This window comes from Amblyraja radiata, chromosome 35, assembly GCF_010909765.2.
Source record: "Amblyraja radiata isolate CabotCenter1 chromosome 35, sAmbRad1.1.pri, whole genome shotgun sequence".
Classification (NCBI taxonomy): Eukaryota; Metazoa; Chordata; class Chondrichthyes; order Rajiformes; family Rajidae; genus Amblyraja; species Amblyraja radiata.
In genome coordinates this window covers 1,311,147-1,327,416 of record NC_045990.1, presented here as the reverse complement: position 1 = coordinate 1,327,416, position 16,270 = coordinate 1,311,147, and the positions used below count along the sequence as shown (strand labels likewise).

Genomic DNA, 16,270 nt, shown 5'->3' with positions numbered 1-16,270 from the left:
TTATTTGTTCGTGTTGAGATCTCCGCTTTCCTTCCTCAGCCTCTGCACTGAACAATTTCTCATCCTCCGAGAATATGCCTCTATCTCAACTCTTTGCTCTCTGTCCTGAGTTTAATTCATCCCTTCCTCAGTCAGTCAGTTTAGTTTATTGTCACGTGTACCGAGGTACAGTGAAAATCTTTTGTTGCGTGCGAACGTCAGCGGAAAGACAATACCTGATTACAATTGACCATTTACAGTGTCTAGATACATGACAAGGGAATAACGTTTAGTGCAAGGTAAAGCCAGTAAAGTCATCTTTAAATATCTCACTGCATGTAAACGTGGACCCATATTTGTAGCTCCCCATTGATCGTGCGAATTCATACGACTTTACCGTTCCTGCCATAAATGTTACTGATAAGACAATCTCTTATAATTTCCTTTTTATGCTTTCCATCATTTTTCCCTTTCTCAACACCACTTTTGGTATTCAGCGTTGGGAGTAAAATAAAAACTTTGAATCCCTTCAGCTATATTTTCAAATTTTCTTTGAAAGAAGGGCATCACTTCTTTTTGAGGTGTAACACAAACTGAAAGTGTTCAATATTTCACAAAGTTGGTCATTGGATGATCACAGTGAATGGCGGTGCTGGCTTGAAGGGCCGAATGGCCTCCTCCTGCACCTATTGTCTATTGTTGTGATTTCCCAGCTGCAGGTGTCAACTGTTTCAGTAATGTGTCTGTTTCTATACCATTTTCAGCATTGTTTCTGAGTCACAAACACCCTGTGCTGAAGGGGGGAAGCATGTACAGTGCAGGAGAAGGATGCAGAAAAGCAACAAGGAGCTTGGAAGTAAACACTGACCGACTTTTCTTATGTTGCAGAACACGGCAAATTTGGATGACTTTGACAGAACAAAAACACTTGGTACTGGGTCCTTTGGCAGAGTGATGTTAGTGAAACACAAAGCTACAAAGGAACATTATGCAATGAAGATACTGGACAAACAGAAGGTGAACAGATATTCATATTTCTGTGTATTTCAACGATTTGAGATATAGCATGGAAAATGGCCCCTCGGCCTACCAAGTCTACACCGACCAGCGATTACCCCATACACTTAGCACTATCCTACACACTAGGGACAATTTACAATTTACAGAAGCCAATTAATCTGTACATCTTTGGAGTGTGGGAGGAAACCTGTGCATCCAGAGAAAACCCACGTGGTCACAGGGAGAACGTACAAACTTCGTACGGACAGCACCTGTAGTCAGGATCGAACCCGGGTCTCTGACGCTGTAAGGCAGCAACTCTACTGCTGTGCCACTGTGCCGCCACATGGATGTGGAGAACTACAGCCAGGGAATTTTCGCATGGATGGTCACTATGTTCACCTCCACACTCCACTAACATACAAATGTAAATGGTATTGTTAAGTGATAAAAATAACATTATAGGCTTATTCATATCATAAAAATTTTCACATAAACTATGAAGTCCAGATTGAACAATCTTTTGAGGGTTGGGTTCATAGACATTAAGAATTACAAGCCCTCACACTTACACAGGCCACCAATATATAATCTGATCATTCAAGTGGTTAATGATCAGATAAATCCTATGATTAACCTTTACCCCATTCACAAATACGGATTACTGTACAAGATAGTTTGGGTTCTTGTATTAATTATTTTGTGTGGATTCGTGCATGCAATTATCACATGTTTATATTCCAGGACCATTTATTACAGGAACATTAATCATGAAGGTCTCCACAGTAGCTCAACATGCTTTCTTTAGCTTGATTTAGTTAGAAAAGGTGTAAAAGTCATGCTCTACCATTAAGGTGTTTGTGTAAAAAGACATTGAGCTGCAGATGATAATTTTGAAGACAGACACAAAAAGCTGGAGTAACTCAGCGGGACAGGCAGCATCTCTGGAGAGAAGGAATGGGTCGAGGTTCGGGTCGAGACCCTTCTTCTCTCAACGATAACTTTGAGCTTGATTAATGGATTAGAAAGTTATCTCTCCTACACTTCCCAGAGATATGACACTGAATCTAGTTTTATGTAACTTCCTTCTTCCTCGTACTTCATATGTTACAGCCATGTTAGTTTGCGGTGTAATGGTATTGTACATGAAAGATATTGACATTAGCATGACCATGAGGGAACAGCAGTGTCTATTCTTATCTCAACCCATGTCCTGCTGTCATGGAGATGAGTTTCCTTATCTATTTTTCAGATAAGAAAAACAAAAAAAACAAAAGGCAGTGTTGGATGAGCAGGACAGATAGGCAGGCAGGTGAGAGGATCAATAACACACATTTTGGGGAAGCACAAATGAAAGAAGAATGCTGAAGTACTGGGAGATGGTGATGGAGGATGAATGGCAAAGCAAAACCACAAGATTGGTCACAGAGTGCTGGAGTAACTCAGCAGGTCCGGCAGCATCTGTGGAGGATACGGTGACGTTCCAGACGTTGCATTCAGTGATGCTCTGTGTCCTCTTTTGTAAAACAGCATGTGCAGTTCCTCTTTTCTAGAAACCACAAGATTGGCTGGATTGAATTGATTCTGTGTGAACAATTTGAAACAGTAAAGTGGGGCACTGCGTTCTGCATTTAAATTTTACTTTGATAATGGCTGTCTTTACCTGAAGCGGGACAGAATATGAACGTGCATAATCTAGATTTGAACTATGTAACAGCACATTTCATTCAAACGTTTCAGCAGCAAATAGACTTGCCACAAGCAAGATAGGAAATTCCAGTTGGGAAGGAAGGTGTAAGATATTGAGAAGATTAACAGCGCAGTGCTCCCGAAGGACATTAACTGATTCACTAACCTGTAAGAGGGCGAAGTATTTATTTTTGAAATAGAAAATTCTGGAAATACTCAGCAGGTCAGGCAGCATTTTTGGAGAGAGAAGTAGGTAATGTTTCAGATTGATGAACTAGTTCTAATGAGAAGTCTTCAACTGAAACACTAACTAGTTTAGTTTTTAGTTTGGAGATGCAGCGTGGAAACGGGCCCTTTGGCCCACCGAGTCCACACCGACCCTACACACCAGCACTATCCTATACACTAGGGACAATTTTTACAATTTTTACCAAAGCCAATTAACCTGCAAATCTATACGTCTCTGGGGCACCCAGAGAAAACCCACACGGTCATAGGGAGAACATACAAACTCCGGACAGACAGCATTCGAGGTCAGGAATAAATTAAGCTCAAAAGATTATCAGCCATATCAATGATCTTCCCACTTGCCCCTTCCCCCTACCCATCCACCTAATTATGCTTGATGTGGAAGGTGCATATTTTCCTTTATAAACTTGCCACATCAAATTCGAATGTGACAAGAACGCAACTGTGTTTAGTTAATACAGTAATTGCATTTCTTTGTTATCCAGGTGGTAAAACTGAAACAGATCGAGCACACGCTCAATGAAAAAAGGATTCTTCAGGCTGTCAGGTTCCCTTTTTTGGTGCGGCTAGTATTTTCATTCAAGGTGAGTGTTGAGGGTCATGTGTGAACTATTCTGCTTTTCTAATTCTCGCCAGTCCTGAAAAGCTTCGAGCTTCTGAAGGGAGGGTAGAATACCAGTTGGAATAAGCAATAAGAGGAAAAGGATTGCAAGGGAATACTGCTGAGAAGAGAAACCTTCAGATATCTTGAGGTTTCATTGACCTTATGATTGCTACTGAAGAGAGAGACAAGAAAATATAGCATAATATTAATAAGAAATTACAATAACTTTGATATAAAGTCTGGTTCATGTTGAAATTGTCTCAATCAGTGAAATATTTTGGATTGCAGTGATTGCCATGGGGCTTTAAGGTCAATATTTACGTTGTACCGTCTGAAGACATGTCCCGACCCGAAACATCACCCATCCTTCTTCTCCAGAGATCTTTCGGGACAACAGATGGCACAATGGGCTAAGTGTTCGGCTGGCAACCGGAAGGTAGCCGGTTCGAATCCCGCTTGGAGTGCATACTGTCGTTGTGTCCTTGGGCAAGACACTTCACCCACCTTTGCCTGTGTGTGAATGTGTGTGAGTGATTGGTGGTGGTCGGAGGGGCCGTAGGCGCAGATTGGCAGCCACGCTTCCGTCAGTCTGCCCCAGGGCAGCTGTGGCTACAGAAGTAGCTTACCACCACCGAGTGTGACTGAGGAGTGAATGAATAATGCGATGTAAAGCGCCTTGAGTATTAGAAAGGCGCTATATAAATCCCATCCATTATTATTATTATTATTTGTAATACACCAGCATCTGCCATTCCTTTCTACCCAAATAATGAGATCTTCTAACCCTCTATCCGAATATGTGAGCAAACTCAACTCTTGAAGACTATAAAGAGTCTTTTCACTTTGCATAACTGCAGAGTTCTACACTTGCTCACGTCCACCAATATTTTTTTTATTTTGGCCATCAAGCACCTATTCACACAATTTTTTTGTTTGTATTCCCCACATTCCCACCTGCTTTCCACTAATTCTACCGCTCAGCTATACATGAGGACCAATTTACAGGGGCTGATTAACCTGACAAACAGCATGCTTTTGGGATGTGGGAGGAAGCTGAGCATGCAGGGGAAACCTGCATGGTCACAGGGAGAACATGCAAACTCCACACAGACAGTACCATAGGTTAGGATTGAACCCAGGTTGCTAAAGGTATGAGGCAGCAGCAAGATGGGCTGCACACTGTGCGACCACGATGATGTTTTGTAAATTTGTGTCTCGTTAGCAAAGGCAAGTGAATTCATCGTCATTTTATGTGCATTGCTAGACTTGCTTTTACCTGCATTCTTTTCCTTTCAGGATAACACTAATTTGTATATGGTGATGGAATATATTCAGGGAGGCGAGATGTTTTCACATTTAAGGAGAAGCGGAAGGTTCAGGTTAGTCTCATGAACATGAACTTGGAGAGATACACAGATATGTTATTCCGTTACGGAACTGATAACTAAACAGTATTCCCTTATCACGCAGCTACACACTGTAAATGGCTCAATTATAATCATATACTGTCTTTCCGTTGACTGGTTAGCATGCAACAATAGCTTTTCACTGTTGGATGAGAACACTCATTTGATACAGTGTATCACAGATTGCCAGAATAAAGGCAAAACTGCAGAATGTTCTCTATCACCAGATGCTGCACAGAAATTTGGTTTACTTGGCAACTATAGCAGATTCTAATTGCTACACGTGACAGTAAACTAAACTGGATAGGTAAGGTTTAGAGGGATATGGGCCAAATGCAGGCAAATGGGACTCGCTTAGATGGGACATCTTTGTCGGCATGGACAAGTTGGGCGGAAGAGCCTGTCTCCATGCTATATGACTCGATGTCAGAAAGTATACAGTAAAGTCAGCAGCAGGAATTCTGATTTGTTGAATATTGCTTAACAACTCACTGTTAAAACACATCCAGTTCATGTGACAGAACACTTCAAGTTATACAGACTTCTAAATGTGACTGAACACAAGACGGGTGGCAAAACAAACAGCAACTATATTTCCTGGTTATATTTCACCTCTTACAGCTAGATTATACGCTCCTTATTTCCCTGCAGCTGGGAATTATAAATTGACCAAATTACAAATCTAATTTGTCATTTAATTTGTACGCTTGGGCAGCTTACATCCCCAGCAGTATGAATATTGATTTATCTAACTTCAAGTATCCCTTGCTTTCCCTCTCGCTCTGTCCCTTCCCCACCCCAGTTCTCCTACTAGTTTCACTGTCCTCCTGATTAATTTTACTGTTTGTACACCTCGTTGTCAGCTTCCCCTCAGCCAACAATGAACCATTGTACATTTCCTTGATCATCGTCTGCTTTGATCTGTCCTTTTCACACCTTACATGCTCTTGGTACACTTCCATATCTTTTGTTTCCCTCTACCCTGACTCTGTCTGAAGAAGGGTCTCGACCCGAAACGTCACCCATTCCTTCTCTCCAGAGATGCTGCCTGTCCCGATGAGTTACTCCAGCATTTTGTATCTATCTTCGGTGTAAACCAGAACTACAGTTCTTCCATACAAATTTAATTAGATTTTTGATATCAATTCGTATCAATTTGATGCTTTAAGCTTTGCAAGTTAAAATGTGCATCACAAAGAGTAGATGTCAACGACAGACGGAAGTTATGATGTGATATTGAATTCCCTGCCATTATTTGGCCAACTTTTCAAGTTGATCCAGGTCTTATGATCTTAAATTACCATCAATTATACCATCAATGTTGGTGTCATCCGCAGACTTACTATCCATGCCTACTATATTGTCATTCAAATTACTAAAGTACTAACCAGCAGTTTCATTTTCTAATGCTGACAGAATTAAAATATAGTTAGTCATAGAGTTGTACAGCATGAACCAGGCCCTTTGGCCCAACTTGCCCATGCCGACAAAAATGCCCCACCTACACTAATCCCACCTGTCTGCGTTTGGCCCATATGCCTCTAAACCTTTCCTATCCATGTACCTGTCCAAAAGTATTATAAATGTTATAGAATCTGCCTCTCTCTCCCTCTCTCTCCCTCTCTCTCACTCTCTCACCCTCACTCTCCCTCTCTCTCCCTCTCTCCCTCTCTCTCTCCCTCTCTCTCTCCCTCTCTCCCTATTCCTCCCTCTCTCTCTGTCTCCTCCATCTCCTTCTCTCTCCCAACTAGCCCCAAACCTTGTCTATCTCTGCTTGACTCTGCACACCTTGTACAGCATGTTCCTTTCCAAATATACCAAATTTTGAAATATTCTAAAGATGCTACTCCAATAAGCCCCAAGCTGTGCAGCAAGCTGGAAGTTAATGAATAATGAATGGGAAATGGATATGATAAAAATAGGAAAGAGTTTTCTTGTAATCTGAAATCCAGGCAGTCCCTTCATCTGCAGCAAGACAGTACTGTCTGTCAGTGACAGTTCACCGAGTGAGGAGTTGTTTTGGCAGGTAGCATGCTCATATACTGATGGGTATAAAAACATGTCCTTCATGAGATGAGCAGGAAAGCCTGACAGTCATGATCCATTCAGTACATTATCTTGTAGCTCATCGCCAATCTAATTCTATTGGACAAAGGATCATCTTTAACGCAGCCGTTTCTGTTTCTTTCTGCCCTTCTACTTGTACTCATTTCCATCCAGAACCTTTCTTCATTTTTACAAAGCTCACCTACTAGTGTGCACTGAATTCCTTACCTCACTCGGAATCTCGCCGTTGATCTAAGTGTTTGCTACCTTGTGAAGACTGAATCTAATTGCCTCTCTCTTATTTCCAGTGAACCTCACTCTCGATTTTACGCAGCTCAGATTGTCCTTGCCTTCGAATACCTTCACTCGCTAGATCTTCTATACAGAGACCTGAAACCTGAAAACATACTGATTGACCAAAGTGGCTACATCCAGGTATGTATGGTGAAATGCCCTGTTTGTGACCTGCTCACCTTTCAAGTACAGAGCACGCCTTGAGAATGGAGAATCTGCAATATTCTGTTCAACATGGGTGCAGTGGCGAGACCAGAGCAGAGTATGACTCCCTACCACCTCACGTATCTTTGTAGACGCAGTTCCCACCCCCTCCCCCATCATACGGACGAGCACACATATATAAGATAATGAAGGCCCACCACACCCCATCCACTCTGACACACCTACAAAAGAAGACAGCAGACACAAGGAACCAGATGCTGTCAGTATCAGCAAATCCTTGATCCACACCCTTTTAGACAGCATTGGAACTAGACAAAGAAAAAAACACTGAAATCCTGTGAAGTTAGGTTTATGTGAGATGGGCAGTTGTATCCCAGTTTATAAACCTCAGCAACGCATGTAGTAAAGACGGGCTGGACAACCGGGAATGAAAACATAGAAAATAAGTGAAGTGCCATCGAAGGGATCTACAGGAAGAGTCCCTCAAGGAGGCAGCTAATATCAAAGCCCCGCACTACCCTGGCCATCCTCTCTTCTACCATCAGGGGCCCGAGTACCATCAACTCCAGGTTTAAGATCAGCTTCTTCTCATCAACCAACATGTTTTTGAACCACCCTGTACAACCCTAACCACAACCCTCCCTCAGCACTGACCCACTGCAGACTTTGCACTAATAATATAGTTACTCTAGGCACATGAATTTTTGCACTATTATAGTCTCTGTTGAGTACTGTGTTTACAGCTTGTTGTGCTACTGCTACAAGTAAGAATTTCATTGTTCCATTTAAGGATTTAATGACACACACAAAAAAACTCTCGAAGGCAAAAAAGCCAATAGAATTCTGTGGCCAGGCAGCACAAGCTTTTCCTTTTGTTAAATGAGGTTAAGAAGTCTTTAAATAAGGGGCGAAGAGAGACAAGTGTAATCGCTCCAAGATTTTATGTCTGAACAAATCTTTAAATCTGTTTCATCTCCAGGTGACAGATTTTGGCTTTGCTAAGAGGGTAAAAGGCAGAACCTGGACACTTTGTGGAACTCCTGAATATCTAGCTCCTGAGATCATCCTTAGCAAGGTAAGGAGCAGACAATATTGCCCTACAACTTGCAGCTTCCTCTAACTCCTTCCAGCTCTTCAGAAATTTGCCCCAAATTATTTTGCAAATCTAATGTTGAAATTAGCTGTTGCTGATAGCTATTTCTTGGACAGTCACTACTGTTGACGCACCATCAATGGTTAAACGGCACAAAATGCAGCACTTCTGGAGAACATGAATAGATTGCGTTGTGGGTCGAGAGCCTTCTTCAGACTAGTGACACCATTAGTTCCAAACATGTTGTATCAAAAGTAAATAGCATGCTGCAGAGTTGCATGTGCAGTCACCGTCATGAGATGCCGACTTACCTTGCAATTGCAATTTTACTGTTTATAAATCTGGAAAATCACATAAAAACAAATCTGAAATGAGTCAGTCTGGAGAAGGATCCCGATCAAAAACCTCACCATGTTCTGAGGAGCTGCCTGACCCGCTGAGTTACTCCTGCACTTTGTCTTTTTTGAAAATTGCTTGTTTTTTCATATCATATATTTGAGTATTTTTATTAGATATGGGGGAGGGGGGTGAATGATATTATATGACTTGTATATACACTCATAAGTGATCAGAACGTAATGAAAATCTTCACATTTCAGATGATTTAGAATGGAGAATCTGCAATGTTCTATTCAACATGGGTGCAGTGGCGAGACTCACCCTTGTGCTGAGATTTAGCTGATTATCATTTATTGATTATTGTCAGAGCAATTGGAAAGTGTTGACATCTTTCTTTTTTTTAATCTATTCATGGCTACCATTTATTAAACATCACTAAGCACCACTTGGCTTGTTAGGCTATTTCAGACAGAGGTGAAAACATCAGTAAGATCTGATTAACATATGAGGAGCGTTTGATGGCTCTGGGGTATACTCACTGGAGTTTAGGATGAGGGAGGAATCTCATTGAATTTACCGAATAATAAAAGGCCTGTATAGAATGGATGTTGAGAGAATATTTCCACTAGTGGGAGAGTCCAGGACCAAAGGGCACAGCCTCCGAATAAAAGGACGTACCTTTAGAATGGAGATGAGGAGACATGTATTTAACCAGAGGGAAGTAAATCCCTGGAATTCATTGCCCCAGACAGTGGTGGGGACCAAGTCATTGGATATTTTTAATCTACTGATTCTTCATTAGTAAGGGTGGCCAAGATTACAGGGAGATGGCAGGAGAATGGGGTTGAGAGGGAAAGATCAGCCGCGTTCGAATGGCTGAGCAGGTTCGATTGTTCGAATGGCAAAATTCTGCTTCTAGGTCTTATGATTAGTTTAGAGATCTTGTGATATTGAGCTGCATATAGGTCAGACAGTAAAGACAACAAATTTACGTCTCTCAAGGACATTAGTGAATCAATGGGAAATAGACACAAAAAGCTGGAGTAACTCAGTGGGGCAGGCAGCATCTCTAGAGGGAAGGAATGGGTGAAGTTTCGGGTCAAGACCCTTCCTTAGACCCATCTATTGGTTGATAGGTCCTTGATTGGACTTTGCTGGCTTTACCTTGCACTAAACGTTATTCCCTTATCGTGTATGTGTACACTGTAAATGGCTCGATTGTAATCATGTATTGTTTTTCCTCTTAACTGGTTAGCACGCAACAAAAGCTTTTCACTGTACCTCGGTACACGTGACAATAAACTAAGCTGAAACTGGTTAAATTTACTAGTGATTGGAATTGGAGTGGTGCTACTCATCTATGTCATCTGTTTTGTGTTTTAGGGTTACAACAAAGCTGTGGATTGGTGGGCGCTAGGGGTCCTAATCTATGAAATGTCTGCTGGGTATCCTCCATTTTTTGCGGACCAGCCTATTCAGATTTATGAGAAAATAGTCTCTGGGAAGGTAAGCAGTATGTTGAAGGACAACTGATTCTACCCCTGGGTAATGAAAATAAGGAGGTTTGAATGTACACAGTACATATCAGTATGTTTGTACAATTCAACATCACAAACATTCCAAGTAGACAATAGACAATAGGTGCAGGAGTAGGCCATTCGGCCCTTCAAGCCAGCACCGCCATTCAATGTGATCATGGCTGATCATCCACAATCAATACCCCGTTCCTGCCTTCTCCCCATATCCCCTGACTCCGCTATCTTTAAGAGCCTTATCTAGCTCTCTCTTGAAAGTATCCAGAGAACCCGCCTCCACCACCCTCTGAGGCAGAGAATTCCACAGACTCACAACCCTCTGTGTGAAAAGGTTTTTCCTTGTCTACGTTCTAAATGGCTGACCCCTTATTCTTAAACTGTGGCCCCTGGTTCTGGACTCCCCCAACATCGGGAACATGTTTCCTGCCTCTAGCCTGTCCAAACCTTTAATAATCTTATATGTTTCAATAAGATCCCTTCTCATCCTTCTAAATTTCATAGTATACAAGCCCAGCCGCTCCATTCTCTCAGCATATGACAGTCCCGCCATCCCGGGAATTAACCTGGTGAACCCACTCTACACTCCCTCAATAGCAAGAATGTCCTTCCTCAAATTTGGAGACCAAAACTGCACACAATACTCCAGGTGTGGTCTCACTAGGGTCCTGTACAACTGCAGAAGGACCTCTTTGCTCCTGTACTCAACTCCTCTTGTTATGAAGGCCAACATGCCATTCGCGTTCTGCAGTAGTAATTATATGTAAGCACAGGTGGTGACTGTTTTGTGCAAACTAAGAGCCCACAAAGAGAAATGGCTGACAGGTTTTGTTTCCAGTATTGTTGGAATTCGAGTGGGCGGCACTTTGTCAGAAGTCCCCATGCCAAACCACTGGAATGGCAGAACTCAGTTTAATAACAGTCCTTCAGAATCCTTCAGATTATCAGGCTTGGTCAGGTCCCCAGAATCCATTCCTAATGTTTCCTCACAACATCAAAGAAGGTGTTTCAGTCCTTTGAGTCCATGCCATCTCCAAGAGACATTATTTGGAACTACATCTAAGAGGTGCTGCCTCACAAAGGCCACTTTTCTTGACTGAATTTTCCCCATCCTTATTCCCAAAATTACTGACGCCTTGCCATTCCCACTGTGACTCCCACTTGAAAGTCAAAAAGCTGCAGATGGTGGAAATCTGAAATAAAAACAATAGGTCAAATAGCATTTGTGTAGATGGAAACAGAATTGTGTAGATGGAAACAGAATTGAATAAGTCAGACTCGCTCTGATTACTGATGGGCAAGGGGAAGGAAGTTATTATTACATTTTACACTTTCACGATCAAAGTTTGTTCATTTATTTTTGAGGGTTGTCGATCACTGGCAATGCGTGCATTCATTGCTCACTCTTAATTACCCAGTACTGGTTATCTTTCACATGCATTGAAGGGTCAAACTCATTGAACGTTAGAAATAGTGGTGGGATTCCTTCAGTAAGATCATGGTTAATCTTTTACCTCTGTGCCATTTATCTACACGCATCCCATATCTTTTGATTCCCTTAATGTCTTCAAATTTGTTGATCATTCGTCTGAGTATATTCATATAATTTCCTCTTGCATTTGACGTCCCAAAATGCAGCACCTCACATGAGGTAGAGTCTGCAGGTTTTTTTCCAGAGATGCTGCCTGACCCGCTGAGTGACTCCAGCATTTTGTGTCCATCTTTGGTATAAACCTTCCTTCAGTTCCTTCCCACGCACCTCACACTAGTCTGGATTAAACTCCATCTGCCGTTTCTCTGCCCATATTACCAGCTGATCTATATTCTGGGAATTCTTCATCTATGGGTGCCCTTGGTCTGCCAAATGACCAACCTAGATGAAGCGCCCCAACCCAAAGTGTTAACTGGCTGTTTCCCACCACAGTATGCAGCTCGGCCCACTGTTCCTACAACAGATTGTTAACTGGATCAATAGTTGTGAGGGGAAATAGTGCAGGTTTTGTGGGATGAGTGTACCTCATGTTAGCATGCACAAGGAGGCAGCATATGTACAATGGGCTATGTGGACTATTTCCGTTCAGTGATTGAGCCTGTGAGAATTTAACATGGTAGTGACTTCCTTTTATGTTATTCAGTGAGTTTGTGATATTCCAATATATATATATATATATATATACACACAATCAGAATCGGCAAGTTAGTTCTCTCCTCTCAGCTGAATCTCTGTACCAAACTTCCCAGGTGCGGTTTCCGTCACATTTCAGTTCAGATTTGAAGGATCTGCTGCGGAACTTGCTGCAGGTGGACCTGACCAAGCGGTTTGGTAATCTGAGAAACGGTGTCAACGACATCAAGAACCACAAGTGGTTTGCCAACACAGACTGGATCTCCATCTACAAAAGAACGGTACTGTGACTCCAACCCACCCCAGCCCACGCGGTGTCTTGAGGTAGAACTTATTGCAGCTATGGTGCTGTCCATGCAACATCACATCTCTCTCCCTTCTGTTGTTCACATGGCCACGCATACACACACTGACACAGCCACCATGCTAACCGTGGGCTCCCACTGACACAGACACACACACACACATGGACGGATACATGCGTGGACAAGTGCGCACACACACACACACACACACACACATGAACGGATACATGTGTGGACAAGCGTGCACACACACACACACACATGAACGGATACATTCATACACAGCCACACACATACGTGGACAGATACATGTGCAGACAAAAACGCACACACGCCTACACACACACGTACATGCACACACATGCTGGACATGCTCACTCACAAACACATAAAGGGACGCACACAAACGCATGCACACACACGCGTGCACAAACACTTTGGTGCTTGAGGGGCCCAATTCTCTTTTTCTGTGGGATAACGTAGAAAGGGCCTGTTTCCATGCCTAACTAAGCCAATTAACCTACATACCTGTACATCTTTGGAGTGTGGGAGGAAACCAAAGATCTCAGAGAAAACCCACGCAGGTCACGGGGAGAACGTACGAACAAGCCCCCTTAGGCAGGATCGAACCCGGGTCTCTGGCGCTGTATTGCAGTAGCTCTATCGCTATGCCACCGATCGATCTATATTAAGGATCTGCTGCTCCAACAACCCATAACTCTCTGCCATCACCCAGCATATTTGTTCCTCTAATTCTGGTCGACTATTTTATGGGTCAATCTCAAAAAGGTGATGATCCTCAGCTCCATCCATAAAGCCTGACAGAATGTTCCCTCAGTAAATTCATGGCATAAAAGGGGAATGGAATTGTTTTGTCCTAATGTTGGAACTGTGTGTGGCATGTTGGGGGCTAATTCATATTCAGTACAAATATCTAGGTTACCAGATGTGCCATGTCCAAGTGCATCTCAGGGTTTATGTAGCTCGTTCTCAATATACTGGAGGCCAAGTCCATGGAGTTACTGTTAATGAGTTTCTGTCTTCTTCAGGAGGAACCTCCCTTTAAACCCAAGATGAAAGGTCCTGGTGACACCAGCAACTTTGACGAGTATGAAGAGGAGCCAATCCGTGTGTCCATCACAGAGAAATACCCTAAAGAATTTGCTGATTTCTAGGGAACGAAATGAGATGAAGCAATGAAGTGACTGGGAAATTAATACTCATCTGGGACTGAAAGGAGGCACTGTTTGGATGGGAGCCTAAACTTGTATTTACTGAAAGCTTTTATGTTAGGTTTGTGCATTCCACCAGATGGAGTACTATATTGCCATGACTTGGAAGAGCCTTGTCCTCTTTCCCATAAACAGACTCCTGCAAACCCTGAGGTTCTCCAGATGGTCACTACTATCAATGACACACTAAACTGCTCTCTTTTTTTTTGCCGACCTCCGATAACCATTTATATCTCAATGTGTCCGAATGTTATATATGTTCTGTGTTTTAAAAGATATTTTACTTATACATTAAAGCCCTTTAATTTTTTTTTTCTAAAATGTATCTCTGAGTGAAGGGACTGCTTTTCCATTTCTGACCTGATGTAGCTCAACTAACTGCTTGAGCCACCTACCAACTCGGTCAACTCATTTCAGGCAACTTCAGAGCTGAAAACCTCAAGGAAGGTTTAGTCTGTGATATTGATTTCCCCGACATATTCTCACTCAAGAATGACAAAGGAAAGGATTCTGCATTTCGTACTGTTAGACTCTGTACTTATGATTGGCTAGGAGACGTGGTAATATTTGCAAACTGCTAATAACGTGGAATCCATATTTATTTAACTTTCCAGTTGAAGTACTTCTTTGGAAAATTACAAATTCTTTGTAATAATTTCGATGTGCTGTTTCGTGGTGGAGTGGAGTTGCCCTCGTATGCTGGCCAATGATTATTATTCAACCAAACATCACTGAACTGATTGTCTGTCCACTGCTGGTTGTGAGATATTTTGTGTGGGGAATTGTTTTAGCCTTGCAAAGGCAACCACTCTTATATAAAAGTCCTGCGTTACCTGCGAAACATTATGCAGCTTCTTGGAACCATTGAAGGTGCCATACAAATACAAATTATTTCTCAACAAGGGGATACAATTCTCATTGAAGCATGCACATTTTTGAAGAACACAATGTCCCAAGCAATCACTTAGTTCACCCATGTCTTTACATTTTGACGATTTTCCTGTGTCCCAGCTTTCGATCCGTTCTAAGGGTCAAAGCATTGGATCTGCTTTCAGTCCATTGCCATCCCACATTAACCTCATCTTCAATGTTGCGGCTCCCATCTGTGCTGTATTCCCTGCCGAGAAAAAAAAGCGTGAGCTGAAAAAGCAAAAAGGTGTAAATGAGAAATAGGAAGATCTGAAAAGTGCAATATCTCAGGAACAGTTTGAAATAATAAATCTCTACCTAAAGCTTGGTATTGAAATTCAAGTCATGCATCTCTGTACAAAAATATGATGGATGTAAGAGGGGAGGGAGGGGTGTGCATGGGGAGAAGCACCCTGCACTTTTAAATGTTTTAACATGCTGAAGGCTCTCGATAATCTACTGTTTCTCCATCCTCATCCTCAGGAATAGTTATTTTTGCATATCCTCAATAGCAAATTGTGCTGCTTAAGGTAACAAAATAGTTCCTTTGCAGATAAAGGAAATAATTGAAAGCTGTATTATCTGGATTGTTAATTTTTCACATCCCTCGAGAAACATTATCTTGAGTGAAATACAATTCATTAAATCTGCTGATGGTGATGGAAACATTCAGCATGTCAGGTAGCATCCGTGAAGAGTGTGTAAAACATTTCGGGTTTTTGACCCTTCGTCTACTGATCTTGCATCAGTTAGATTTCCGTCGGTGGGTTTTAATTTCCTGGTTTACGGTGACGGAAAAGTTTCCAGTTGAAAGCATTAACCCTTCAAAGGGTGGGTGTCCCACGCATGCTCCAGGGTGCAAATTGGTTGGCTAATTGGCTTCTGTAACTTGCTCCTTAGTGTAAGTTCATGGCTAAAAGAATCGAAGGCGAGTTGACGGGCTTGTGTGAGAGAGAATCAGTGGCAAGGCTACCAGGGTGGGGAGAGTGGAATGGGACTGGTGGGGTGACTCTGAGAGCTGGCATGGACCCAATGATTCCCTGGTAGACAAAAAATGCTGGAGTAACTCAGCGGGTGAGGCAGCATCCATGGTGAGAAGGAATGGGTGACGTTTCGGGTCGAGACTCTTCTTCAGACAGATGTCTCAACCCGAAACGTCGCCCATTCCTTCTCTCCATAGATGCTGCCTCACCCGCTGAGTTACTCCAGCATTTTGTGTCTATCTTCGATTTTACCAGCATCTGCAGTTCTTTCTTACACACCCAATGATTTTCTCCTGTGTTCCGAACTATAAGTGAAGTACA

The 16,270-nt window shown here is 42.3% G+C and overlaps 1 protein-coding gene across 3 annotated transcripts in view; it reads left to right on the top strand.

The window, feature by feature from the left end:
• Positions 1–14,382, top strand: part of LOC116966080 (cAMP-dependent protein kinase catalytic subunit alpha-like) — a 107,053-nt gene extending 92,671 nt beyond the window's left edge. For all 3 annotated transcript variants that reach the window (XM_033012235.1, XM_033012234.1, XM_033012236.1), the window contains exons 3-10: positions 868–996; positions 3,402–3,500; positions 4,817–4,899; positions 7,281–7,407; positions 8,411–8,506; positions 10,247–10,369; positions 12,637–12,801; positions 13,875–14,382. In XM_033012235.1, the coding sequence (XP_032868126.1) occupies positions 868–996; positions 3,402–3,500; positions 4,817–4,899; positions 7,281–7,407; positions 8,411–8,506; positions 10,247–10,369; positions 12,637–12,801; positions 13,875–14,000 (948 nt within the window). In that variant the 3' untranslated portion in view covers positions 14,001–14,382. The remainder of the gene's footprint in view (positions 1–867; positions 997–3,401; positions 3,501–4,816; positions 4,900–7,280; positions 7,408–8,410; positions 8,507–10,246; positions 10,370–12,636; positions 12,802–13,874) is intronic.
• The last annotated feature ends 1,888 nt before the right edge of the window (positions 14,383–16,270 follow it).